Source organism: Globicephala melas, chromosome 3 (assembly GCF_963455315.2).
Source record: "Globicephala melas chromosome 3, mGloMel1.2, whole genome shotgun sequence".
Lineage (NCBI taxonomy): Eukaryota > Metazoa > Chordata > Mammalia > Artiodactyla > Delphinidae > Globicephala > Globicephala melas.
Window position 1 is genome coordinate 97,685,450 of NC_083316.1, and position 27,610 is coordinate 97,713,059.

The window sequence follows — 27,610 nt, forward strand, 5'->3', positions numbered from 1 at the left end:
GCCTAGTTGTTACTCTTTGGCCCTTTAAGAAAAAGTTTGTCAACCCCGATTTAGGAAATTAAGAGTATGTAATTACATTAAGCCCAAGCAAACATATGTCCCACTTAGGAATCTTCTCAGCGTCATTTATATGAAATACACTTCAATCATGGAGGACTCTTTTAGTACTTAGGTAAGCATGAGCCGTTCACAAAATTGTATTAAAAAATATTATAGAGAAGTAGCCAGGGAATATTGACAAATTTTAAAAAACGTATTGATATCTTTAAAGTGAGATTTATAATAATATATAATGCTAACAAAGAGTTGTGAAAAGAATGCTGGATTGAAAACCAGGACTAGAATTTAGGTTTTCTAATTCTGCCTTAGTCTAGCTATTTGATTTAGGCATAAGATACTTACACATTTAGTCAAGAGTCCTTACTTATAAATTATTACGGAGTTCTCTTTCAGCTCTAGGTTTTGGTAATAATGTCCTTTTTATGTACCTTTTTGACGTCATTAAAAGCGTCTTACTGATCTTGCTGATCCTTAAGCTAAATATTGATTGTCATGTTGTTAACACTAGTTCATGCAAAAGACTAAAACCTTTAGTACAAGAAAACAGATTTATTTAACCAAATTTCACATTTTGTTACTGGATTATTTTTGTTTTAGGACATCTGAGTTCTTCTTCCATATATCCCATATGCAGTGCTCCTTATTTATTGGCAACTTCATGCTCAGATGAGAAAGTAAGATTCTGGAGATGTAGAGTAACAGCTGAAGAATCTGCCACTTCAAAGAATGGAGAAATGGATCTTATATACATTTGGGAAGAATGGCCGTTACTTATTGAAGATGGACTGCAGAACAATAGTAGTATAACTGTACCTGGTAGGCCTATAGAAGTCAGCTGTGCACACACAAATCGTTTAGCAGTAGCATATAAGCAGCCTACGTCTAATAGTAGATGTTCTCAGGACTTTGTGATGCATGTAAGTATTTTTGAATGTGAGTCTACAGGAGGTTCATGCTGGGTCCTTGAACAGACAGTTCATTTAGATGAGTTAAATACAGTGTTGGATTCTGGCATTAGTATTGATAGCAATTTAGTGGCCTATAATAAACAAGAGGTATATTTATCCAGTAAAGAGAGTGTCACATCAAACACAAAGCATTTAGTTCACTTAGATTGGATGTCTAGAGAAGATGGTTCTCATATTCTTACTGTAGGAATTGGATCAAAACTTTTTATGTATGGACCCCTGGCTGGCAAGGTACAAGAACAGACGGGTAAGGAAAGCCTGGCATTTCCTCTCTGGGAAGGTACTAAAGTTGTGCCTCTTTCTAAATTTGTACTGTTACGAAGTGTGGACTTGGTTTCTTCTGTAGAAGGCTCTCCACCTTTTCCTGTTTCTTTATCATGGGTCCGGGATGGCATCCTGGTGGTAGGAATGGATTGTGAAATGCATGTATATTCCCAATGGCAGCCATCTTCTAAACAAGAACCGGTTACAACAGATTCATACAATGGGAGCACTCCATCTATAATAAGTTTAATAAAACAGAGTAACTCATCAAGTTCTGGATTACATCCTCCAAAGAAAACCCTGACTCGATCCATGACCAGTCTTGCACAGAAAATTTGTGGAAAGAAAACTGCGCTTGATCCTTCTGTGGGTATGGAAGATTCAGGTCTTTTTGAAGCAGCTCATGTTCTTTCCCCAACTTTACCTCAGTACCATCCTTTGCAGCTTTTGGAACTCATGGATCTTGGCAAAGTTCGGAGAGCAAAGGCCATCTTGTCACATCTTGTCAAGTGCATTGCTGGGGAAGTTGTGGCTCTGAATGAAGCTGAATCTAATCATGAACGCCGCTTTAGGTCTCTCACCATCAGTGCTAGTGGAAGCACTACTCGAGACCCCCAGGCATTCAATAAGAGTGAAAATACAGATTACACAGAAATCGATTCTGTCCCTCCACTTCCTTTATATGCCTTACTTGCAGCAGATGATGATAGCTATTACTCATCCTTGGAGAAATCTAGTAATCAGAGTACCTTAAATAACTCAAACCAGTTGTCAAAAGAAAGTTATGATGAGCTTTTTCAGATGTCAGCTTTAATGACTGATAGTCATGTGTTAAAGACAGAAGAAGAAAATACAAAGCCCAGGGTTATTGACCTTTCACAATACAGTCCAACTTACTTTGGTCCTGAGCACGCTCAGGTTCTTTCTGGCCACTTACTTCATTCTAGTTTACCAGGACTCAGCCGGATGGAGCAGATGTCTTTGATGGCTTTAGCAGATACAATTGCAACTACCAGCACTGATATTGGAGAAAGCAGAGACAGAAGCCAAGGTAAAATTAAATTGGGTATAGGATTAGAGGAAAAATTGATGGTAATATTTTTACTTATTTTTTTCACAGAAAATAATCTTAAATAATTTCTGTAAAAATGACAGCCATGAAGGTTTTTAAAATCATCATTGTTGCCTTCATAGTATTTTTAACTTGAATATATATTATTTATCCCATAAATCATAGTACTCTGAGAAAGTACACAAAGATTCATTATGCCAAGTCATTTTTACCTGTCTACTTAATAATGTTAAGAATCCAACTAATTGCTTTTGAGTTTAGCAAAAGTTAACATTCTTAATAAATAATTACTTTAGAAACCCCAAAATAAAAGGTGCTTTCTCCTTTATTTGTTTTTCACATTGTAATAATTCACTGTTAATTTGGGTTTTTTAATATTGAGGTTTTAAAAAAATTAACATTAAGGTATACTCCTTCCTAGAGTAGCAGCAAGCAAGCCTAATAAAATTAGGTCTTTTCCTCACCCAAAGAGCATTTTTTGTTTTTAACCTCCTGAGTTATGAATAAATTTGTAGAATTCCCATCAGATTTCAAATAAGATCTGATTAACAGTCTAGCCTTGTGCACCAGATATGTCAGTAGGATGCGCCCCTTAAAAGGAAAATGTGGGGTAAATTTAAGAAAAAAGAATAACAATAATAAAAATAAAAACTTTAAGAAAAAATAAGTTGGTCATGAATTGCGACATGAAATATTATTAGTAGATATTATGTTTTGATGTGACTGTATTACAAGTGTTTTATGTTTTTATTCATTTAAAGTAAAAATCAGGCCCCCTTACCATATAGCCATTTCTTCCAGTGTTAGCAGTTATTGGAATGGGTATGTGACTTGAATCAGTATGGATAATATTACAGGGAAGGTTAAACTATTTTAAAATTGAGTCACATTTAAATTAAAATATTCATGTCAGAGGAGATTATTATTAAAAATATGTCAGAGATCCTGAGTCAATTCATTCTCTTTATTATTTTTTCAATTATTTAACGATACAACTTTTTTCTGTAATGTATAATTATATAGGAAAAAGAAATACTAGATAATATTTAGACTGAAAACTTTTGTCAGTTTCACACAATGTTTTGTCCCTGTATTTGGTGCTGTGACATACCCTGCTTGCCAGAATTATTAGCATTTACTTGTGTTTTGCTAATGAAATGGGTTTTTACAAGTAAAAATACCTTTTTTTTTCTTTTTTATAGGTGGAGAAACTCTTGATGAATGTGGCTTAAAATTTCTTTTGGCTGTTCGACTTCATACTTTTCTTACAACTTCTCTTCCAGCTTATCGAGCTCAACTCCTTCACCAAGGTGATTTTGGCAATAATCTAGTAAAAGGAAGTAAGACGAGTAGAAGAGAGGCTTAAGAACATTTAAGTTTGTTTTTGCCCAGATATGATAATGCCAGCAAATTTGACACATTCTGAATTGCCTTAATTTATTTTAAAAATGTTTGCTTTCATCTCATCCTCTTTGCATAAAAATACTGGAGAGGGCTCCCCTGGTGGCGCAGTGGTTGAGAGTCCGCCTGCTGATGCAGGGGACACGGGTTCGTGCCCTGGTCCGGGAAGATCCCACATGCTGCGGAGTGGCTGGGCCCGTGAGCCATGGCCGCTGAGCCTGCGCATCCGGAGCCTGTGCTCCGCAGCGGGAGAGGCCACAGCAGTGAGAGGACTGCGTACCACAAAAAAAAAAAAAAAAAAAAACTGAACGATAAACCCCACATGTGTGGACCAGTAGGTTGAGAGACTTGCTAATGTAAATGATGCTTTATAAATATAAAAGTATCTTATTAATATAGTGATTATGGGGTAATAAAAGTTATTATGTGCTAGGTACTATCCCAGATGCTTTAACTATATTATTTCTTTTAATCCTCACAACAATGTAATGAGGTAGGTGCCATGATTATTCACATTTTGTAAATAAGAAAATTGAGGAATCAAGAGGTTAAGTAGCTTGCCCAAAGTTATATAGTTAGTTAGGGTGGAGCTAGAATTTAATTTATGCATTCTGATTCCAGAGTTTTTGCAGTCTTAAGTTCTGTTCACCAGCTGTACTGTCTCCTTGGTGCTTTTTTGATTCCATGGAATTAAATCCACACAACAAATGTTGACCAAAGGATGTCAGACATACTAGAGAATAGAAAGACTCAGCACAGTGGCATTTGCCCATAAGCGTTTTTCCTTATCTTTTTAAAAAACTATATTTTAATTATAGAAAATATATGCTCATTGTAGAAAATATTGATGTGATGATTGAGTTACTTGGAGAAGCAAGAAAAAAGACCCATATTCCCTCCAACCCCAAACAGTTATAACTCTGGGAGTCTTATATAAACTTTTAGGCATTTTTATTGCAACTATGGAACACACATTTCTGATCATCATTATATAATCATATTTATTTTCTTATAAACATTATTTTTGATGTTTCTTCAGGCCTGTCTAGTAGTCATTTTGCCTGGGCCTTTCATTCAGTAGCAGAAGAAGAACTGCTGAACATGTTGCCAGCAATGCAGAAAGATGATCCCACATGGTCTGAACTTAGAGCTATGGGTGTGGGGTGGTGGGTCCGGAATACCCGCATCTTACGCAAATGCATAGAAAAGGTGAGTGTTTTATTTTGGTGTAAAAATGAATTAATATATATTGCATGTTTATTTACATGATATTCCATATTTCCTCTCCTGTTACTCTTTTTTTTTAGCAGTAAAATGCTTTTAAATAGTCTTTATATTTCAAAATAGCATAATTTTTAACAATTTATATTCTAATTCTTAAATTGCTAGTTGATATATTAGCATTTTTTATTGATATACACAAAATAATATATATACACATTTAGGAAAATAAAACAGTACAGAAGAGCTTGCAATGACAAGTGTAGTCCTGTTTCCATCTCTGTAATCTTGGAGCCCACCACCATGATTACTTTTGTAATTATAAAATAAATTAATAAATTAATAAATTTACATATACATGCGTGTGTTCATACACATATTTTTTAGTTTATTGAACATTTAAGTAGAGAATGTATGACAGTCTCGTATATGAAGGAAAGTATTTGCTTATTTAATTAAAAACTGTTACCGTGAAATTTTGACCAATATTTTCTAATTATAGGTAGCCAAAGCAGCCTTTTATAAAAAGAATGATCCTTTAGATGCTGCCATTTTTTACCTTGCAATGAAAAAGAAAGCTGTGATTTGGGGATTATATAGGTAGGTGAAAAAACTGCTTCAAAATGAAAAACTTTCCATAGAGTATGAAGTAAAGATTTCTTGTTCTTTTTAGTGTGATTCATGTGGATTCTTAGTTATTTTTGTATTTAAGAGATTTCATGTGAAAGAAGCCCAGGTTACAGAGCAGAAGAATCTTGATGAGGTCACATTAGCGTTTTTTAGGTTTATCAGTCCAGAAAAACATTTTTTTTTTGCTTATTTTAAGAACTTCTCATGATGCTCCTGTAGAACAAAAACTAAACCAGAAACTTTATCTGGAATGGGGAAGAAGATGAATTGGTGGAGCTTTGAAGATACATCTACCCTCTGCCCTATCAAGGATCTCTTGGACCAGGCTATTCTTCCAAACCACCCTCTTCCTAAGGGCCCTGACCCCATTCTTGAGCTAGAGTCATTTAGAATTTTTCTCTTTCACTTGTTCTCAGCTAGACTTGGTGAGCGTGATCGCCATAAATAGTTCATTATTCGTTTGGGGTTCAGTTCTAGATATATCCATATGATCAGCAACCTTTGGGGGAAAATCATGGTATCAATCAGTTGTAAGAGACTAGATCTTTTAGGATTGTTTTGCTTCGAGACAAATTCCTTGGATTTTTATCATCAAAGTCATCTTCAGGTGGGCAGTGGGGCTAAAGGCAGTTGATTAAGTTTAAATGGTAAAATAGCACAGAAGTTAATGTAAATTATATATTTGTATAGATTTAAAAATAATTTTTCACAGTGCTGTTAATGTAGTTTCTTCGTAGTTTGAAAGAATGTTTTCAATAATCTCTGAAATTTATATGGAAAAGTAAATGTTTACCATAAATGCTATTTTTGCTCAGAAAAGCAGCAGATGTATAGTAATTTATGAACTGGTAAATGTTTCTTTTGAGTCTTAACTTTTAAGTGGCTAACTTCATAACAATTGGTTTTGATGTAGAAGCATTATGTTCCGAAATTTTCAAACTTTTTTCTTTATAGATCCCAAAAAGATTCCAAGATGACACAGTTTTTTGGGCACAATTTTGAGGATGAGAGATGGCGTAAAGCAGCTTTAAAGAATGCTTTTTCTTTGTTAGGAAAACAAAGATTTGAACATTCAGCAGCATTTTTTCTTTTAGCTGGTTGCCTCAGAGATGCAATTGAGGTAATGAATGAATTTTTTTAAAAATAGCATTGTCATCCTTTTAAGCTCTTCATGGTTTCAATTTTGTTTTTTAATTTCAACTCAAGTATAGTGGAACTAACACAAGGCTTAATGTCTAAAGGCTTAATGCCTAAAGGCTTAATGCCTAACTGGTAATATTTAATGGTGACTTTAAAATTTTGTCATTTAGCTTGAATGATATTTATACAGAATTAAAATTAACCAGGTTCTGTTGGTTGGTAGAGATAGGTAGTTGATCTGACTCTTAAAAATATTTATGAACAGTTAAAAAATAAAATATTTGTCCTGTCACTTTAAACACATTCGGACGTATATTTGGCTCTGTGTTAGTTGACAAACCTTAGGAAATTTTTAGCTAATTATTTCTAAGTAAACCTTACAAAAAGTTATAAATATTTAAAATATAACATTTCTGTTTCAAATTGCCCTTTTGCTCAGAGTTTCATACAAGTGATTCAAAACATCTTTTTGATTTGGAAACATTATAGTCTGCTGAGGTGGATGGGGAAGGGTAAAATCTCAAGAATAAAACAAAGCGTGTCATTTTAGCAATTATTTAGTGGTTTTTCATTAGGCTAATTCTTTTTGCAAATATGTATTTAGTACTACCAGATAAATTAACATAAATGTTGTCAAGTAGATTTGCTGAAGCAAGCAGCATATGTTTTGTTTATTGTCCTTGTTCACTATTTTCAGATATTAATAAAGCTTTGTGTTCATCTAGTTATTAGTGAGTTAATTGAGTTTACCTTAAAATGAAAGATACCCTTATTTATAAACAATATTTCTTGTTTTTGAAGGTATGTCTTGAGAAACTGAATGACATTCAGTTGGCTCTTGTAATAGCAAGACTCTATGAGTCTGAATTTGATACATCTGCAACATATAAATCTATTTTACGTAAAAAAGTTTTGGGAATTGAACTCAATGAACTCAATTTGTTGAATATAAATATGCATTATGATCCTTTTCTTCGGAGTATGGCATATTGGATTTTAGAAGATTATAGTAGTGCTCTGGAAACATTAATAAAGCAACCTATCAGAGAGGATGATGGTAAGCTATACTTCTAAGATGTTAATGTTTAAGAGTTTTATTAGTGTTCGTCAGGTTCAGAGCACACTGTTGGGTGCTAAGGATAATGCAGAGCAAATTGAAGACGTACATGGTCTAAGACTTTATGGTTTAGTTGGGGAGACAGAGTTATGTATACAGTTTTTTATTTTTTATTTCCCCCCCCACCAGGAAGCTAAATCCTTTGAAAACCAAGGACTTTGGATTTTCTTATTGAACATAGATGTTTTCAACGTTTGAATATAAATGTTTTGAAGAAAATAGTGATAAACAGGGAAATAGAAGTGGTTGGATTTCAACTATAATTTTAAGGTTGACTAGATAGGACTGAATTGGATATGGAATATGAAGGGAATGAGAGTGAAGTTTAACTCCTGGGTTTTTAGTTTGAGCAATAGATAAGTGATAGGGGGAAGGCTAGGAGCAGAGTTTGGAGAGTGTTGCTTTAGATAGAAAAGACTTCTCAGATAAGGTAACCTTTGAGATGAGACCTAATTGAAATGAGTGAGTAATCAGTCAGTGCAGGTATCTGGTTTTTAGGCCAAGGGCACAGTAAATAAAAAGGCCTTGAGGCAAGAATATGTACATGTAAATGGAAACGTAATGTAGGCCTTTGGATATAGCATTCTAGATTTACAGGGTGAAATTGCTACTAGAAATAGAGATGTGCACGTTATCACATATAGATGGTATTTAAAGCCGTGGGACTGCAGGAGTTAACTCAAGGAGTGTAGATAGAAAGGAGGTCAAGTACTGAACTCTAGGACACTCAGCATTTAAAAGTAGAGAAGATGAGGAAGATCTAGCAAAGCAGACGGACTGAGATGAAGTGTCCAGGAAAGTAGGAGAAAAAGAACTAAGTGTGTAACTGGATGTTTTAAAATGTCTTAGATTGTTTCCTGAAGAGATGTGAAATCAGCATAATCTTTGTTTTCCTACTATGTTAGAACGCTTTCATTACAACTGTGTTCCTGTCTATTCAGTGCTATGTATTAGTTTGGTCTCTTAAATTTTTCTTAGAAGACCAGGTAGATAAAGGTGCCATGGTAGAGAAAAAGGGCTACAGTACAACCCTTGAAGAATTTTTCTTGGCTCATAAAGTGAATTTACTTTCAGATCAAGTCATGATGTCAGCCTGCAATCCTGCCGTTTTTAATTTCTACAATTATCTAAGAACGCATCCTCTTTTGCTGAGACGTCATTTTGGATCATCTGATGCGTTTTCCGCACACATGAGTTTAACAGGAAAAAGTGGACTGGCAGGAACAATTAATTTAAGTGAAAGAAGATTATTTTTTACTACTGCCAGTGCTCATTTAAAAGCTGGCTGCCCTATGTTGGCTTTGGAAGTATTATCAAAGATGCCAAAAGTCATCAAAAAAACGAAACCTTTTTGTAGAACATCTAGTTTTCTGGATACTAGTAAAGTCTGTTCTCCTTCTTCTCCATTCAAATTGGATGCAAGGGAAGATAAGTCTTCTGCTATTGATTGGTCACAGTCACTGATGAATGGTTTTGGATCTTCTTCAGAGGGTTCCTCAGAGAAGCAGTCAAATTCCACTCTTTCTTTTGACTGGAGCCAACCAAGTATTGTATTTCAGGATGACTCTTTAGAATTAAAATGGGACAGTGATAACGATGAAGAAAATGAGGATCTCCCTGTTTCAATGAAAGAACTAAAACCTTTACAGAGAAAAGTAGGGGAAAAAATAGATGAAACAAGTTCTAAGTACACAGACTCTCTCAGCACACTAGATGAACATGACATTTTAAATCCATCAGAAGATATCATTGCAGTTCAGTTAAAATTTAGAGCATGTTTAAAGATTCTCACGGTAGAACTTCGTACTTTATCTACTGGATATGAAATAGATGGTGGAAAATTGCGATACCAGCTGTACCACTGGCTTGAAAAAGAGGTGATAGCCCTTCAGAGAACTTGCGACTATTGTTCAGATCCTGAAGAATTACAGTCTGCATTTAGTGAAAATGGAGATGCATTTGGATTAAATGAAGATGCTGAAGATTTGCTTCATCAAACAAAAGTGAAACAACTGAGAAAAAATTTTCAGGAAAAAAGACAGTGGCTTTTGAAATATCAGTCACTCTTGAGGATGTTTCTTAGTTACTGCATACTGCATGGATCCCATGGTGGGGGTCTTGCATCTGTGAGAATGGAATTGATTTTGCTTTTACAAGAATCTCAACAGGTATGTAACTTACATGATAACCAGTCAAAATACTACTTGTATGAAAAACAGTTTTTGAGATTGCTTTTTTAGTTTTAAAATGTTAAAATTGTTGATTTTCTTAATTATGGTTGCTTTAAGGAATTCTGCTTTTTGTGTGGTGCTTCATATTATGGATTTCTAGAGTTGTGAATGCATTGTGGTTTAAGGACAGTTTGATATCAGACCCTGTGATCTGCTTAATTCATATTAAACATTCTTATACGAATGCCTTGTGAGATGATGATACGAGCGTATTGTCCCATCAGTTTTCATTATAATTGGTGGAAGGTTGATCGTCCCTTCTAACTCTGTAAAAGTTTGTTATGCTTTTAATTTTTAATTGTTCTGAAGTTTTTCAAAGAGACCCTGAATTACTTAATGGATTATAACTATAAATAGTTGATTAACCTTTTTTCCCTTTGTTTTTTAAGGAAACAGCAGAACCAATATTTCCTAGCCCTCTTTCAGAACAAACCTCAGTACCTCTCCTCTTTGCTTGTACAGCCAGTGCCAAAACAGTAGTTGCCAATCCGTTATTGCACCTTAGTAATCTAACACATGATATTCTGCATGCCATAATAAACTTTGATTCACCACCCCATCCTGATATCCAAAGCAATAAAGTAAGTATGCTTGGTTTCAGACATTTAATTTACCTATATACTATGATAAAACTAAAAGATAAGTGTTAAGGCTTTTTATAAACAATTTTAAATATCATCCTATGCATAGTGATTGTTTCATTGCCAAGTTTATATTGGTTTTGATCAAAGAAAACTTTTGGTTGTAGGCCAAGTTCATCTTACTTGTATTACTTATACCCAATAGGGTACTTCAGTTTTAAAGTTTTACTTCGTCTTATTTAACTGCATCATTTTGGTAAGCATAATAGTGTGTATGCACATTGATGAGTAAATCTTCAGCAGTACACTTAGCCAAAAAGCTGGGGTTTTTTTAGAGACAGAAACTTAATATTATGTAAAAGTACTAGTATCTCTTTTTTTTTCCCTCATAGTCTGCATTTGATTCTCTCCCCCACCTCACAGGCTGTGATATCATGCCATCCATTTTCTTTTTGTCTAGTGGTAGCCTCTCCTACAGTTTTACCTTCCTGGATAACCTTAACCCTTATAAATTAATTTTGTCACTTTGTTTCCTATACTGCTCAGTAGAATAAATGCCCACATTGCATATTATACAATTAGGAATTTAATTTTGTTTAGATTGTGCTGCTGATTTTAACCAAACTTTATTCCATATTCAACTTTAATAATAAGCAAATAATAAGCATAACCCTGGTGTATCAGCTTTTGCTGCTTAAGAGCCACCCTGAAACATTAATAGCTTAAAATAGCCATGATTTATTTTGCTCATGATTCTGTGGGCCAACTGGACTGATAGCTGGATACCTTCATTTGTCTTTGGTCAGCAGGCAGGTTGACTGGATTCTGGATGACCTAGGATGGCCTTATTTACATTTCTGGTGGTTGGCAGACTGTTTGCAAGGCTGACAGGAAACTTTGGGATGACCAAAGACTTTGGGATGTGTCTCATCCTCCAGTAGGCAAGCCTAGAGTAATTAGCCTGGGTTCTCTAAAGAAATAGAGCCAGTAGGGTGTGTGCGTGTGTTTTTATAGAAGGAGCCTTGTTGTAAGCAGTTGGCTCACTTAATTATGGAGGCCGAGAAGTCTCAGGATCTTCAGTTGGCAAGTTGGAGACCCAGGAAAACAGATTGTGTAGGTCCAGTCTAAGTACAAAGGCCTGAGAACCAGGATAGGTAATAGTGTAAGTTCCAGTCCAAATTCCAGCAGGCCTGAGACCCAAGAAGAGCCAGTGTTTCAGTTCTAGTCCCAAGGTAGGAAAAGACCAGTGTCCCAGCTCAGTGCAGCCAGGCAGAAGTTCCCTCATACTCAGCTTTTTTGTTCTATTCAGGTCTTCGATTGATTGGATAAGGCCCGCTCACAATCGGGAGGGCAATCGTCTTTACTCAGTCTACCAATTCAAATATTAACCTCATCCAAATTTACCCTAACAGACGCATCCATAATAACGTTTGACCAAACGTCTGGGCACCCCTTGGCCCAGTTAAATGGACACATGAAATTAACCATTTCACCTGGATTATTTCATATAGTGGTTCCAGGGGTTTAAAGAGCAAAAGTAGAATTTGCAAGGCCTTTAGAGAACTCGGTTCAGAAATAACGCATCACTTCTGCCGTGTCCTCTTGCACAAAGCAAGTCTCAGCCCAAATTCAGTAAGTGGCGAAATAGACATCACCTTTTGATTGGAGAAGCTAGAAAATATTATCGTTTTTGTAGTCTGTTGTATGTGGTCTTCGCTGTCTTCATTCATATGATGTTGTCCTTGATTTTAATTCATGTCACATGTCTATTGATCATTGAAGGAAGAATAGCAATTAGATTTTAATATGCACAAAGAGTATCATACCTTATAATTAGATCAAGAACCTGGTCTTTTAATAGTCTAACCTCCTTTCTTACCTAGATTAAGCTTCTCCCTCATCCTCAGATCTACTCCTGTTACTTCTCTTGTCATGCCATGTTTGGAGCCCTGTCTTCCTCAGTACACGTATTTGCCTTTCAGTTGCTGTCTTTCATACCTTCTTTCTCTAAAATTTCCCTCTCTTCAAATTGTTTTCTGTAGTAACTCGACTGTGTGATAGCATATTCTTCAGTGATCTGTTCATAAGTGAACTGTCATTTACCAGGCTGGACTTCATATTTTGGTTGAAGAAGGAGCAGTTTAAGTCTTGGAGGGCTTGCTTTTAATGCATGGCTCATGGCACTACTGAATAAGCTAACATCTGTTCTCGTTTGCCCTTAAAACAAATTAGGTAGTAGGTGTCTGTTTTATAATTTCTGCCAAAGTCCTCAGGTTTTGTGTGTTTGTTTGTGTGTGTGTTTTTAATTTGTTTGTCACAAGACCTTTCAGACAGAAATGAGTATTAGGGAGAAAAAGGAAATAGTTTATAAGGGCAAAATCATTTTTTCATCTTTTTAAAAATGCTGATTATATTAGGTCTTGAAAAAAAGCTACATTTTTCAAAGTTATAACTCTGTTGTTTTTTTTTTTTCCAGGTATATGTAATGCATACTTTAGCAGCTTCACTTTCTGCTTGTATTTATCAGTGCCTTTGTGGTAGTCATAACTACAGGTAAATATCTTGTGAAATTTAAGAATGTTTGCAGTAACTGATGAGGTTTGAGAATTTGTATGCTCTTGCTCTAGAAATACTGTGTACTGCAGTCCACCTTAAATAATGCAAAAAGCATATGGCTTAAGTGTTGAGTCCTTTTTTTTCATCTTTGAAATTTTAGCATACGTCTTTATGGCAAATGTATCTCAAGTAAACTCTTCACAATATAACTTATTTAGCAGCCTTTTATTGATCACTGTCTAATGCTAGACATTGTGATATACGCTGGAATAAGGTCTCCTTCCTTAAGGTCAATCTAGTTAGAGACAAACATGTGAAATGATAAATGATATGTAACATGACATCATACTTAAATGATATGTCCTATAAGATGATAGGTAGTAAAATCTCAGGGAGCACAGAGGAGGGAGTGACTGACTTGGAATTGAGAAAAATTTTACAGAGTAGTTGATTATGATTTTTCTCTTTATGTCCTAAGGTTTCACTTAGGACATAAAGATAATAAAGCCTAAATAATTTAAAGCCTAGATAATTTATCTAGGCTTTCAAAACATGTTGTTTGACAGTGTGGGGGTCTGTATCTTTCTTTAGTTCTTTGAAATTCCCTTACTCTATTTCTTCAAATATTTTATCTTCTCTCTTCTCTTTCCTTATATGAGACAGATATTGGAACTTGTGGGTCCCTCTTATTTTTCTTTTAGCTTTCCTCTCAAATGATCCCTTTCATTATTTCTTTATTTTTTGCTTCATTTCAGGAGAAATCCTAGCTTCATTTTCCAGACACTAATTCATTCTTCAGCAATGTCCTGTCTTTTATTTAGCCTATTTGAGTTTGTTTTAGAAATTCTATTTTCAATTTTAGTATCTCTTTATTTATTTTAATAGCCACTTAAAAAAATAACTTACTGTTCTTTTTTTAGTTTTATTTTTTTTTAACATCTCTGAGTATAAACCACTTTCCTTAATGTTCTGGTAAGTCTTTGCTTCCTCAGGTGTAGGTATGTCGCTGAGTTTGTTTTCTCTTACATGATGTCAACATTCCTTTGTGTTGATTTTTGATTATCTGTTTATCTTATGTGTTTGAATTCTCCCAGGGGTCACCTCAGCTTACTACTCTGGTTATGTATTCCCATAGTAGCTTCAACTTGATTTCTTTGACCTTGGTCCTCCAAAAGTTCACTTTCTTATTACTGAGTATGGCTTTGTTTTCATCAACATATTTTTATCTTTCTTATCATTTCCATAGGCTTACTTTAGCAGGGGAGATTTTTGGTTTTTGTTACTCTTCCATCTTGAAAATGGAAAGTAAAGCAAGAGAAGCTATTTCCATATGTATCAAACTGTTAGAACTAAGACAACTTGCCAGTTAGAACAGATCTAAACAAATAAGTGTGCTATTTTTAAATATTATATTCATTTATTTAACATATGATATAGGAACTACTGACAGGGTTTAACAAATTTTTCGTACCATTTTTCTATTGTATTTATTTCATAGTTAGTGTCAAGCTGTAATTTATTTTGTCCATTGATCAGTTTATTTAGTTTTAGCTTAAAGTGCCATTTAATTAGAGAAGCTTATGCTGAATTCCCAAACTGTGTGAAATCACTCCTCCCTTTTGCTTTCATATCACTGTATGCATAGGTTTTGTCTTTAAAAACAGTATGATAAAATTATTTGTGTCTGATTCCCCCACCAGACTATAAATCGCATGAGGACGGAAACCATGTGTTTCCTTAAACACCTGTTATCTGGTGCATATACCTGATATAACCTACCCTAGTGTAGGGTAGAATAGCCATTAAATATCAAATTGAACCTAAACTGACTTTTTCAACTCAATAACCTTGTTTTAAATTTTGATATATAAGCTTGCTACTTGTGGTCAATAATGATTTAGTTTTTTCATTTGTACATATTTTATGTCTTACAGTAAATATATTTAAAAGCTATCATATCTGTTTTAATATAGAAAATTTAAAGGACACTTTGTTTTATTATAATACTAGACTATAAAGCACAGTACTTAGGTGTAAAGCAGTATAACTAATACACAAAATTTTGTATTTAAGGTACCCTAGATGATAGATCTAAAACATGGAAGTATTACGTGTGAAATTCATTTTAGATCATTGTATGTTATTATTGTTTTATTATATCGTTGTTATTGTAGGTCATTATAGATTGTTATTATTTAAATTTTTTTTTCTTAGTTCATTTCAAACAAATCAGTTTACTGGAATGGTGTATCAGACAGTACTGCTTCCCCATCGACATTCTTTGAAAACAGGAAGCTTAGATGAAGCCATAACTCCCAATACATCACCAGCTCATTGGCCAGGTATAAATAATTTATATATGTGTGAGTGTTTTTCTTAGCCTTATTGAATTTAATCAGATGAGGAAAAAGTAGGTTTGGCTTGGGTTTGTTGTATGATAATCATTGTTGTTAACTATTGTTAGAATTGATACCAGTTTATTATTCACCACTTATTACAAATTATCCAGTTATGTAATGTTAGTTTTTCCTTTATCATCATACTAAAATAACTCAAATATTTTGTTATATCACTTTTTATAATTTTGCTTTTGTCATAATAGAAAAACATTTGTTATGGCAATGAAATTTTATCTATCAGATTTGAATCAGATTACAGATTTCCAGCGTTTGTCTAAATTGAACAAGTAGCTCAACATTTATGCATTAACTGCAATAACCTCTACTAGTCTATGAATCTATGGCAGAAAATATTTTAATCCTGATGCTGTAACTTTTTTCAAAAATTAGGAAATGTTGATTATTTATTAATTTATTGTCAATGATAGCTAATGGTAGCTATGTTTGTTGTTTCTCCTAGGAATAACTTCTCTAATTCGACTTTTGAATTCTTCTGGGGAGGAAGCCCAGTCAGGGCTTACAGTCTTGCTCTGTGAGATTCTCACAGCAGTGTATCTTAGTCTCTTCATCCATGGCTTGGCAACACATTCTAGTAACGAACTGTTTCGGATTGTGGCCCACCCTCTAAATGAAAAAATGTGGTCTGCTGTATTTGGTGGAGGTGCACATGTTCCCAGCAAAGAACAGACACGCTCAAAAGCTTTACCTGGTTAGTTTTTAAACTGTTTTATTTTATTTTTTAAGGCTACAGCTTTATTTTTTCATCTGAATGATAACTTTGTTAAATGTAATTACATTTTAATTCATTCACAGAAAGTTCTGTTACCATTTTCTTAAAGCATGAACAAATAGTTTTGTGGTAAATATGCAGTATAAAGTTTCTTGTGTAATTATCAAACTTTAAGATACTCATGCACCAGTGATTAGAACTATCTAATGTAATTTAAAATCTTTTACTATTGAAATTTTCATTTGTTTTGAAATGTACTGTAATATTGGTTTTTGTTCTATCCCAAATCAGATCTCTCTTCTTTCTTTGGCAGGAAGGTACTTTGCTATGCCTAGCCCCCACCAGGTAGTGGTATTCTCCATGGAATGTGTGGGCTTTTCCAAAGCTCTTTCAACCATCAGTTCTCATAGCCCTCCCAGTCTTGCAGGCAAGATATTAGCTTTAGAAATAGGCTTTTACAGTTCAGCTTGCTTTGTGTTGTTTTGGAAGGGTTGGGGTACAGTGGGCCAGTTTTATTTTGTTTGGCACTTAGCAAACTGAAAATTTTCCATTAATCAAGTCATATTTTTGATTTAAAACAATGATTAGCATTTTAGAAAACCATCCCTGCTTTTTTATTATGCTTTAAGTTCTTCATTTTGATGTTTTCTATTCCTTAGACTTTAACATATTTTTAAATGTGTAGAAATAAATAAACGTCAGTGCTAATCATGATAAATCAGACTATGGCTTGAAATGACTGGAAAAACATTTCAAATAAGGCTGCTTTATGTTCTGCATATTATGATTCCAGCCATTAGGGTTTTGGATTTCTAAGTGTTCATAATATCATGCAAAGTAAGTATTTTAAACAATTGTATTACCTTTTCTAACTTTCTAATGTTGTAACTGTAGGTACTGTATTTATTTAAAGACTGAAACAAGCTTTTGACCTGAAAAGAATCTTCATGATGCTTTCTGCCTTTAAGTTTTCTTTTTTTTATTAGCCCATATGTGATAATCTTGGCTTTAAAATTTTTAACAATATTTTAAATTTTGTAACATCTCCTTTCTAATTTTTAAAGAGTAATTTCCTGTGCTTTATTTTTTATATGGATAAAAATAGAAAAGACTAACTTATGAAACTCATGTTGGAATATATACTTAACTTCAGGTATTTGAATTCATTTTAGAAAAAATTTCAAAGTCTGAGAGGGAGTACGATTTATAGGTCTACTGAGATTAAAGACTGTGATCTTGTTATTACAACATGTTATAAAGGGATAAATTCTTGAAATAGAATGTCCACATACTTGTAAAAAATTAAAAATACATTTTTACTAACCAGTCAGCAAGCCTCAACTTCAACAATTCCTGGAGCATTTCTGAGCACAGATACATAAACAACCTTACTCAAAGTCCAGGTTGTTCTTTGTTTAACCACTCAGATATAGCTGTTTGTAGTTACAAATATCATATAATCAACTCTATCTCACCACTTACTGAATCCGAAATAATCAAAGTGAAAAAAATTATCTGCATCTGTATGTTTAACCTCTTGCGTTGGGACATGGTAGCCAAATAATACAGGATACTTAAAAAATGAGGTTGACTTAGTGATGGGGCTGGATATAGCCACATATAGATTATGTGATGCTCATCTGTCTATAAGAACCCAGAAACAATTCTGAATGCAATCAATCATGGATGTAACTGAAGGAGCATGTACAGAAAACATAAATGATATGATTTATCAGTTTGCTAACCAGAAAAAAGAGTACGCTCATTTAATGATGAAACCAAAGGTCTGCTGTTTCTAAAGCTGATTTAGTTTGTGAAGGAACAAGTAGAAAAAGAAAAAAATAGAAAAACAGAATAAAGGGAAGAAGTGAAGATACTAGGTAGTAAAGGCAGTAATAGTAATTAGAAGTAGCAGTCCTATGAGGCAGATAAACTGACAGTTGGAGAGACAAAATCTGAGAACAGAAAATCAACCAAGACAAAGGGACAAGCAGGGGTGGCTTTCAGTATAAGGCAGAGTTCTGAAATCTCAGTTTTTGAAGGCATTATTATGTTGTTCTGAAAGCACACCAACTAAAGCAGCACAGCAGCTTGATAAATTTTAGGTTGTAAGTAAGCAGCCCTGTATGTTCGAGTTACTGTTGAATGTAATCATGATGTCTTACGAGTGTAATTAAATTAGATAATATTCAGTATACATTGTTGACCAAGGGAATAAAATGATGCGTTTTAGAAAAGTTGATCTGAATTCAGCCAAAATTGTTATATATATTGATATATTTTTAGTTTCTAGTGTTTAAATATGGCCAAATGAAAACTGACAGGTCTAGAATATTTCATTTTCCTGACAACCTATTCATCTATTCAGTGTCAATGTATTGTATATTGAAGATGAAATACATGCTTAGAACCCTTAAAAATCTGTTTTTAAAAAGTGTTTTCATAAACTTAGTACTATGAGAAGATTTTAAAAGTTACCATTTGTTTTCCTTGTTCTGGTATAAATTCTGATTTTAATTTTCTTTGCAATAATGGTCTTATGAACTAAATTTTTCTTTCTACATGTCTATTATATACTTAATGTACTTTTAGTGACATAAAATTTAAATATGACTTAAGCTTTGTAATATAAGAAAATGGTAGATGATTTTTATTAGACTTTAACTCAGCAGGTCAGAGTTCTTAACAAAAATGTTAAGGTACATAAATCAGTATTTTATTTTTTAATCAAATTTACTTTGTGATTCCTACGTATGTTAATGAGGGATTTATTTTTTCTAATTAATTAAAACTGTAGCGTGGGTGAATGTTCATGGAGTTCTGAATTATTCTATTATGGTTAAGTTTTAAAGTAGATGATCATATAAGCAATAGCAGTTTTTGAAAAACTACTTTTTTTTCTGCTAACAGTGAGAAATCCATACTTTTGCTTTTTATTGCATATTGTAAAGCAAAACAAAATATTTTAAGAATTTTTGTTGTGTTTCATAATAATGTTTGCAGGTATAAGAATTGTCGTTATTCCTGTGCATACCTTAGTTTTTCTTTACCTACATTCTAACTTCTTAATGCCCCTTATAATTCATAAGCTCTATCTATATCCAAGTTCCTTTTCATTTCTCCCTAATGCTGATTTTTTTCTTTTATTACTAGTAAAGTAGCCATTTACTACCTTAATAATGGAACAGTAGAATCAGTTTGTATCCAAGGAGTGACACAGTTCTTGATATTTTGTTATTAGCTTTTTTCAGAAACAAATGGTTAAGCACCCAGGAGCTACACAGTTTCTCTTGGTGCCCCTCAGCTTCATGACCACTCGAACCCAACGTGATATAAGCATAAAGTTGTCTTAGGTCTTGCTGCAATTTGAGGGAAAAGAAGAGGGAGCATCTACCCTAATGATAAGCTTCAAATCATTTCTTGTTTGCTAGGAGGTGTCACTAAGGTCTTTTAATTTGTAGCATTTCAGGTAATATAACATTCGGTACTGTGAACCTGTTTGCCGTTTTTCCCCTGTTGTCCTTGTGCATCAGAAATGTTTCAATAAGAAGTTTTATACTTCTGAAATTGAGTCTGTAATTTTAAATGTTTCCCCTCAGTGTGGTTAATTTCTTGTTTTCATGTCAATTATCTGGGTTCACACACTGTACTTGCAAATGTTTTTCTCTCTTAAAAAATTTTTTTTATGTTTTGCTTTAAAAACTTTGCTTTTTTATGACATAGCAAGCTTGGTAAAATCTGTGAATTTAGCATTGTAAGTTTTATTTTTCCCTAAACGTCTGTGTTCACATCACATGCCTTCTAATAATCTAAAAACAAAACAAGGAGAATAGTAATATTTGTCAAGTGATAAATTTATTTTAAAGCATAGCATTAATTTTTTTGACAGATTAAAAAAATACCCTTATATTCTAAATTTTTTACTCAATGAGAATTTGGTAAAACCACTGTTTAAGTTTTATAATGTATATAAATGTATGCAACAGATATATTAGAAACATGATTGTTGATTATCAATTGCTTATAAGATCAGAGAGAAAAAATTACACATTGAATATGATGGTTCTTTTTAAAGTCATTTGAATGATTACATACCACTTTTTAGCAATCCCTTTGTATACTAATTTTATTCATCTTTATTTCATTTTTTCTGAAGTAACTAAATTATTGTTAGACTCAGCTTGGCTGTAGCTTGATATAATGCATGAGCATGCTGTTTATGCAAGCTAAGTAGCTTCAAGCAATAAAACAAAATTGTATTAAAACACAAATACTTGTATTCCTTTGGAAGGTAAGTGACTTCTTGCTGTAACCATTAAAGAAGAATATTGGTGTGCCTTAATATGGGGTTGTTTGCCTATCTTTTAGACCATGACTATGTCCAGGAGATCCTTGATTTTCTATTGGTGATTTGCATCTAGTGACTTAGTATTGATTAAAGATTTGTATAACTTGTTTTTCTTTGCTAATGCCCTTAATACTCTAAGGTAAAATACTAAGAGAATATTGACTGTTAAATGTTTAGAAGTTAAAACAATAAAGATTGCATTTTCTCCCTCTTCTTTGTTGTTCCATTGAGTAGAAAATTCTACCTCCAAGCCATTTCTAAAAGTCTGAATCAGTTTAGTAGGTAGTTTTGGTGTTTGAATTTTTTAATATTTTCAGTGAAAAATTAGTAGTAGTTTTTTAGTAGATAAAAGGCCAAGTGATTACTGAAGAATCTCATAACTGAGTTGTTGCCTTTAATTACCACTGACATCCCATGGTATTCTTCCCCCCCCCCCCCGCCCCATGATATTCTTAAAAAACAAAATAGAAAGATGTAGATAATTTAGATAAGTCAACATTCAGAGAGTAAGGGACAAGATGAGATAAAAACAAAGATCACTATACAAGATGATTTTTGTCTCACTTCCTCCACTATTTTCTTACCTTACTATCATAATAATCTCGGTTTTGTGTATGTACTTACTTGTAGTTAACCTTAGGTCTTATGTAAAAATAGATGAAATCAGAACAATGAAAATTGTACTTATTTTATAATACTTTATTTTGTTCTTGTTAGTTTCTTCACTAGTGGAAGAAGGAGAGAAACAGAACAAACGTTTTAGGCCATCAAAAATGTCTTACAGAGAATCTGCCTCAGTGACCTCTTCCTCACCACCAGTAAGCCAGGAATCACTGATAGTTAAAGAGAAGTTCATTCCACCTGAGCTCAGTATCTGGGACTATTTCATTGCCAAGGTAATACAAGTGTTATCCACATGATTATTTGTGTAGTTAAACAGAAATGAAACTGTTTAAAATAAGTAATTGTTGGTGTTTCCAAATATTTTTCCACACTGGTTTAGAAAATTTTCATTTTATCAGGGTACATTATCACAAAATATACCCTAAAATATTTTGGACATATTTCAACCAGGTTTTAAGGCAGTTCTTTTATAAATTATGATCTTTGCATTTTAAACAAAGCAACGTTCTTAGTAAGATGAAAAGATAAATTGGTTATTAGCACCTTAATGCTTGATAGTAATTAAGGAATCAAGACTGCCAGAAGTCAAAGTGCCATCCATACTCTAATTCCTTTTCTATACTCCAGGCAGTCCTGCATTGTCCTGATATACACAGATTTCAGTTTTTAGTTAAATAACATCAGTCCCTCAACAACACTGTTCAATTTTAAAGTTACCACAATTTATTAAATATGAGTAATCGCATAAAGTACAAACTTTCCTGCTAGCTATTCAGTCCACAAATCACTATGTAAATAACAGATGCACCTCATGATCAGTGACCAATCACAACAGTTCTTTCAAAGTCTGTCAGTGATTGGTCATTTAGTACCTGTTATTCAGTATTCAGTTCATACACAGACAGAAAGGCATGTGGTTGTCTTGCCTCCTTATCTCCCATAATAAACTCAAGTGACATTTTACAAAACTGGCTAATCAGAAGAGGGAATTGGCTAACACAGATAAAAGTGCAACTGAAAAATGAAAAGTGATAGTGATAGTACTGGAAGTGAAATTCAAATCAAATATAAGTAAAGTTATAGAAGAAATAGCTAACTTTGGGAATACTGACATTGCTGTCATTTGATACACTTTAGATGTACAGCCAGAGGCAATTAGTAAAGGCCAGCTTATCAACATAAATGGGGAAAGTGTGGCAAAAGGATGAAGATGTCCCAGAGATAGTGAAATTGGCAAAATACTTCACATTAAAAGAACTCTGGGTAATATTTCACAACATTGAAAGTGCAAAGAGTAAAAAGTTGGACGCTGATACAAACTTAGAAAGGAGTATGACGATTTGCTAACGATTAGAAAAGAAGCTTGCTTTGATTCTTGAGTTAGAAGAAGGCCAGCACTGTTCAAAGTACTCTTGATAAATTTCTTACAAAGAAATAAAACACTTTAATTCTCACTGTTTCTAATTACAGTATACTAAATAAGTATTGTTTTTACTATTTTTTTTCATTTTCCTATACATTTATAGCTGACTGTAAAAGTTTTTAATGTTCTGACAAATTTTTAAATGGTCACAGAACATTTGTAATTTTTGCATGCTTCAGGGTAAAGAAGGGCATTTATATCACCTTGTTTCACATTGCCTTTTGCAGTCATTGATTCATTCAACAGATGTTTATTATGTACTCTGTTTATATTGGAATATCTTTATTTCATCTTCATTTTTAAAGCATAGTTTTACTTTTGCTGGGTATGTGATTCTTGATTAGCAAGGCCGCCTTTAGTTGTCTTGTTCCTGGATCTGGTTAAATTTGGGGCTGGTCTGCCCTTGTTCCAATCTGTATCTCAGCCTCAGGCTAGTTGAAATGTTAACCTTCCCTAATTGTTTGCTGCTAAGAACTCTTGTTTTTGACAATGCTGCTGGGCATGGAATTCGTTGTTGTTGTTTTTTTAATTGAAGTATAGTTGATTTACAGTGTTGTGTTAATTTCTACTGTACAGCAAAGTGATTCAAGTATTCATTTATATACATTATTTTTCATATTTTTCATATGGTTTATCACATGATATTGAATATAGATTGAGGACCTTGTTGTTTATCCATTCTCTGTATAATAGTTTGCATCCCCTAATCCCAAAGTCCCAATCCCTACCCCACCTCCCTCTTGGCAACCACAAGTCTGTTCTCTACGTCTGTGAGTCTGTTTCTGTTTCGTAGATAAGTTCATTTATGCCATATTTTAGATTCCACATTTAAGTGATATTATATGGTATTTATCTTTCTGTTTCTGACTTACTTCACTTCTTTTTTTTTGCGGTACGCGGGCCTCTCACTGTTGTGGCCTCTCCCGTTCCGGAGCACAGGCTCCGGACGCGCAGGCTCAGCGGCCATGGCTCACGGGCCCAGCCGCTCCGCGGCATATGGGATCTTCTCAGACCGGGGCACGAACCCGTGTCCCCTGCATCGGCAGGCGGACTCTCAACCACTGCGCCACCAGGGAAGCCCCAGTTCACTTCTTATAATCTCTAGGTCCATCCATGGTGCTGCAAATGTCATTATTTCATTTTTTTTTTTTTTTTTTTTTTTTGCTGTACTTGGGCCTCTCACTGTTGTGGCCTCTCCCGTTCCGGAGCACAGGCTCCGGACGTGCAGGCTCAGCGGCCATGGCTCACGGGCCCAGCCGCTCCGCGGCATGTGGGATCTTCCCGGACTGGGGCACGAACCCATGTCCCCTGCATCAGCAGGCGGACTCTCAACCACTGCACCACCAGGGAAGCCCTATTTCATTCTTTTTAATGGCTGAGTAGTATTCCATTATATATATGTGCCACATCTTCTTTATCCATTCATCTGTCAGTGGATATTTAGGTTGTTTCCATGTCTTGGCTCTTGTAAATGGTGCTGCAGTGAACATTGGGGTGCATGTATCTTTTCGAATTATAGTTTTCTCTGGATTTATGGGCATGGAGTTCTTATTAAAGTCAGCCCCCTCTGGCCAGGCCACAGAGTTCTTTGTCCTCACAGGCTGCTGTCCCTGATAGAACAAATGGGCCACAGAGGGCAGGGGTTGGGTTAGGAGTACCCCCTGGCCAAAATGCCAGATGCTCACTTTTTACCAGAGATTCAGTAGTTTTTCTTGAATAAATACTTCTCTATGTGCTGTATGTATTTGGTCAGTTTCCAGTATCTTTAAATGGTTGTTTTTGACAACTTTTTCCAGTTTCATTACTTCTTTTTGGGAAGAGGACTTACCAAACTCCTCACTCAGCTTTTCCAGAATTTCTACCCTCCCTGCTATGTTTCTTTATTGGGCTTCTTTGGACCCAAGATTTTATAAGTTTTCTTTTCAAATTTCCCACATCTCTTCTTTCATCCTCACTCTTAACTGATGACATCATCTTATGTCATTAAAAAAAAAATAGAACCAGACAAAAGTCTTTCATCATTCTGTCGTGAAGCCCTCATCTTGTTCTCTCTTGTTATTATCAAGGAAGCATCCTTCCTATCAAAGATTCATTGCTATTCTGAATCCTATCCTTGTTTTTCTTCTCTACCCTTCTCTCTTCACTACTGGCTCTTCCCTTCAGAGCAGAAATGTGCTCTGCTGTTTCCCATTCCAAATCCTACTTTGATCCCAAAACTTTTTCGAACTATTATCCCATTTCTCTGCTTCCCATCCTCCTTCAACTTTTCAAAACTATAAACACATTATCTTTCTATTACCATAGGTCCCGTTCATATTTACCCATTGTATGACTCGTGACACAACCACCCCACTAAACCTGCTGTTGTTGAGATTCAGGTGGTATCCATGTTATCAAGTATAGGAAACTTCTTTGTCATCATCTTATATGACTTCTTAGCAGTATTCAATCCATGTGACTATTTCCTCCTTTTTGAATTACTTTTCTCTCTTGTTGTATTGATACCAGTCTCTTCTAGTTTATTTCCTAACCTTACTATTTATTCCTTCATAGTCTTCTTTCTTCTTCCTTTTCTGCCTGACCTGTGAATCTTGATCTTCTTCAAGATTTAGGTTTCTGATACTTATTTTCTTTAGTACTTCCCATGTCACAACCAAAGTCCTCCCATTTTAGTAAACGGCATCTTCATCCTTATAGTTGCTCAAGCCAGAAACCCAGAAATCGTCTTTTCCTTCTCTTTCCCTTGCTCTCCAAATTGATCAGTAAATCTGTGCTTTCCCCCAGATATACCATGAATGTGTTATTTATCTCCATCTCCATCACACACCTGTATCCAGACTGCCAACTCTTGCCTTAGTTACTGATGTCTCCATTTCTTCTCTTGACATTTGACTTTTCTCTCATAAGGCTATGGTCATAGTAACATTCCTAAAGTATAAATCTCAATACCTATCCTCTACTTAAAACTCATCAGTGGCATTCCATTACACTCTTTACTGTGTTGTACAAAAACCCTACCTGATCTGTCATCTGCTGTTCTCTTCAGCTTTTCTCCCAACACAACCCTCTTGCTTTAGTAGGCTTCAGCCGAACTTCTTTTTTTTTTTTCCATACCAAACTCTTTTACCTTATTAAAGCCTTTTTACATACTATACCACCTAAAATGCTTTTCTTCCCTCTTGTTAAATGGCTTATTCCTTCTTGTCCTTTAGGTCTCACTTAAATGACACTTTTCAAAGAGGCCTTTCATGATCAGCTTATCTCAACTCTTGTTAATATTCTTGATGCCAATGCTATTTTCTTCTTTATAACACAGCTAAATACAATTTATATTTAGTTTTCTATTATTTGCCTGTTTTTTTCCCCCACTAAAATATAAGAGCTGTGAGGACAGTGACTATATATATGTCTTAAAATTTCTTACATTGAGTATACTTTTCACACATAGTGGATACTTAATAAATTTTTGTTGATTGGATGAATAAATAAGGGAATTGTGTAAAGTGATGTTGAAGGCATAGAATGTCAAAAAAGAAGCAACCAAGTACTGGTTACTTTACTTTCTTATAACAAAGTACCCCAAAATGGGATAAATTGCTAATATTAGACTGTATAATTGAATGTGTTAAATCAGATAGTTGGATGATAAATTCTGTAACTTTTTTATTTTAGCCTTTTCTACCTGCTTCTCAAAGTAGACCAGAATATGATTCAGAGGAGAGTCTGGAAAGTGATGACGAAGATGAAGATGTTTTAGCTTCAGATTTCCATCTCCAAGAGCATTCTAATTCAAATTCATATAGGTATGGAATATTTAATTTTAAGCTTCTTTAAAAAAATTCATTATGTAATTTTGAAAATAATACATGAAATTAATATCTTGGTGAATTATATTATAACGCAGATTTCTTTAGCTGAAATTGTTAAATTCCCTTCCTTAACAATAATTTGACAGTTAATTTTTGATTACCCTTGAATGGACAATCTGTACTTTTTTTCAGCTCTCATAAATCTTGCTGTCATATCATTCCTTGCCCTTTGCTCCCTACAATAAACAAACTGCATTGTTTTAACCTAAAAGATCTAATGTCTTTTCAGTACACTAATACTCAAAGATGTCAGTGATTTGTTTCTTAAAAATGGCATATGTGGAACACATATAAAAATCATAAATGTTCAAATACCCTCAAAGCTCCAATGCTACATTATTATCCTTACATGTATAAGTGATAGTATGATATGTTGTTTATATCTGAAAGGTGTATATATTTTATTATGACATGGTATGTTAATTGATAGAAAAATATAACTTTTCCAAAAGAAACAAGTAAGTATATTAGGGAAAATGAAGTACTCCTTTATCGAAAAGAACAGTTTTTATGAGATTTTTAAAAAATTAATTTTTATTGGAGTATAGTGGATTTACAGTGTTATGTTAGTTTCTGCTGTACAGCAAAGGGAATCAGTTATACATATACATATATCCACTCTTTTAGATTCTTTCCCATATAGGTCATTACAGAGTATTGAGTAGAGTTCCCTGTGCTATACAGTAGGTTCTTATTAGTTATCTGTTTTATATATAGTAGTGTATATATGTCAATCTCAGTCTCCCAATTTATCCCTCCCCCGCTTTATCCTTTTTCACCTTGGTAACCATAAGTTTGTTTTCTACATCTGTGACTTTATTTCTGTTTTGTAAATAAGTCCATTTGTACTATTGTTTTAGATTCCACATATAAGTGATATCATATAATATTTGTCTTTGTCTAACTTACTTCACTCAGTATGACAATCTCTAGGTCTATCCATGTCGGTGCAAATGGCATTATTTCATTCTTTTTT

The 27,610-nt window shown here is 34.0% G+C and overlaps 1 protein-coding gene across 3 annotated transcripts in view; it reads left to right on the forward strand.

Annotated features, from left to right (window-relative positions):
* Positions 1–27,610, forward strand: part of DMXL1 (Dmx like 1) — a 131,371-nt gene that overhangs the window by 56,819 nt on the left and 46,942 nt on the right. For 2 of the 3 annotated variants that reach the window (XM_030869811.2, XM_030869812.3), the window contains exons 18-30: positions 658–2,343; positions 3,567–3,674; positions 4,805–4,974; positions 5,489–5,586; positions 6,571–6,736; positions 7,558–7,813; positions 8,948–10,041; positions 10,494–10,685; positions 13,162–13,238; positions 15,456–15,583; positions 16,101–16,349; positions 21,436–21,614; positions 26,438–26,568. In XM_030869811.2, the coding sequence (XP_030725671.1) occupies positions 658–2,343; positions 3,567–3,674; positions 4,805–4,974; positions 5,489–5,586; positions 6,571–6,736; positions 7,558–7,813; positions 8,948–10,041; positions 10,494–10,685; positions 13,162–13,238; positions 15,456–15,583; positions 16,101–16,349; positions 21,436–21,614; positions 26,438–26,568 (4,534 nt within the window). Of the gene's footprint in view, positions 1–657; positions 2,344–3,566; positions 3,675–4,804; positions 4,975–5,488; positions 5,587–6,570; positions 6,737–7,557; positions 7,814–8,947; positions 10,042–10,493; positions 10,686–13,161; positions 13,239–15,455; positions 15,584–16,100; positions 16,350–16,683; positions 16,798–21,435; positions 21,615–26,437; positions 26,569–27,610 lie in introns of all 3 variants that reach the window. The other variant, XM_060296141.2, reaches the window with a different exon arrangement.